The sequence below is a fragment of the Octodon degus genome, unplaced genomic scaffold (genome assembly GCF_000260255.1).
Source record: "Octodon degus isolate 3935 unplaced genomic scaffold, OctDeg1.0 scaffold00184, whole genome shotgun sequence".
In the NCBI taxonomy this organism is placed as follows: Eukaryota; Metazoa; Chordata; class Mammalia; order Rodentia; family Octodontidae; genus Octodon; species Octodon degus.
Window position 1 is genome coordinate 881,763 of NW_004524760.1, and position 1,645 is coordinate 883,407.

At 44.0% G+C, this 1,645-nt stretch overlaps 1 protein-coding gene across 1 annotated transcript in view; it reads right to left on the reverse strand.

Moving 5' to 3' along the window:
* The window catches only part of Stip1 (stress induced phosphoprotein 1), a gene marked incomplete at its 5' end in the record, with an annotated part of 11,582 nt that overhangs the window by 4,705 nt on the left and 5,232 nt on the right, over window positions 1-1,645 (reverse strand). The window contains 2 exons of the mRNA XM_023703955.1: window positions 678-802; window positions 945-1,041. Of these exons, the coding sequence (XP_023559723.1) occupies window positions 678-802; window positions 945-1,041 (222 nt within the window). The remainder of the gene's footprint in view (window positions 1-677; window positions 803-944; window positions 1,042-1,645) is intronic.

A 1,645-nucleotide genomic window follows, 5' to 3' on the forward strand; every position in this document is an offset into this window, starting at 1 on the left:
GCTTAAAGAAACCCTGACACATGTGGGGACATATGTGAATACTGAAGACATTACATAAAACTCAAGTCAGTTAATTCCAAAAGTACAAACATTTGAATGGCTGTGCTTGAAGTACCTATAGCAATGTGACTCACAGAACAGAAACAGTGATCACCATCACAGTACACTTCAGTTTAGGGAGATGTAAATGAAATTAATGCCGCTGGTGTACACATAAGATGGCTAAAAAAGCAGCACTCTAGGAGGCTGAGGCAGGAGACTGTCAAAGTTGAGGTCAACTGTGCACTTGGCAAGACAAAGTCTCATAATAAAAATAAAAGAGCTTAAAATATAGCTGAGCGGTAGAGCACTCCTTGGTTCAAGTCCATCTGGTAACAAACAAACCCCAAAGATAAATGGGGAGAAAAAGAAACAGTCCTCAATGAAGAAACCCTGACACATGTGGGGACATATGTGTCACTACTTTCCCACACACGTTCAACCTCTAACCCCAAAGGGCAGGCCAGGAACACACAGGTGCTATACTTTACACACAAAAGCAGCACCTCATTGAATATAATCTGGAATCAAGGAAAGATCATCCACCTTCAAGTGAAAATAAGAAAGGGGAAATAACACCCTTGTCCTTGTCCTCACAGCTTATAGTCACAGCAGCGCCATCCTCCCCAGCTCCTCACCTTGAGCGCCAGTTGGAATTCCAGGAGCTTGGTATAGCAGGCAGCTCGATTGCTGTACAGTTTGGCATCTCGTGGGTTCCGTTTAATGGCTTCTGTATAGTGCTTCATGGCCTGAGGATAGTCTCCTGGATAAGGAAAACAAATACTACTATTGAAAAAGCAAAAAAGCACCTCTTTCTCCAGTCCACATGTCCCTGTAGCCAGGAGCAAAAAGCCACCCTTCCACACACTAGGGTCCACAAAGGCCCACCAGGGGAGACAGGATACCTTTCTGAAAACACTCATTGCCCTTGTTCTTTTCCTCCAAAGCCAGGTCAGGGTTAATGTAGGCCAGCCGCTCTTGCTCCTTCAGGATTTTCTCTGCCTAACAAAAAAAGTGGTTGCAATAGTAATATAAATTCCCACAAACACTGAAACAGTAGGCTAATTAGAGATAATGATTTTTAGAGTTCTGCTGGCAAAATTTACTTTTGTTTCAGAAATTTTACACTCCTTACTGCACACACCTGCAGCTGGAAATGGATCAGGGCAACAGAACATGTGGCTTACCAGGCTTGAGGCTCTCTCTGGGTTTAATCCCAGTGATACACAAACATTGCATGTCTCCTTAGCAAGGTACCCAGCTAACAGAATGCACAGTAGTACTACACTTGGTGCAAAAACAAGCCCTACGGCTAGTGAGATAGCTCAGCGGACTAAGAGCCTGTTTAGGCAAGCACAGGGAGAGGGGATCGTGCCCCGGCACCACATGTCGCACCAGTCCCACCCTGGAGTGTGTTGAACTGGCCAAAGTCCCAGTGTGGTGGCACATACCTGCAATCATAGCACTGGGGAGGCTGAAAACAGAAGGATCACTATGAATCCAAGCTACATAATGAGACCCTTCACCAAATGCATTAAAAAAAAAAAAAAAAAAAAAAAGTCCTACAAGAAAATGATGCACATCCTAAAAGCACGATTAAAATTTT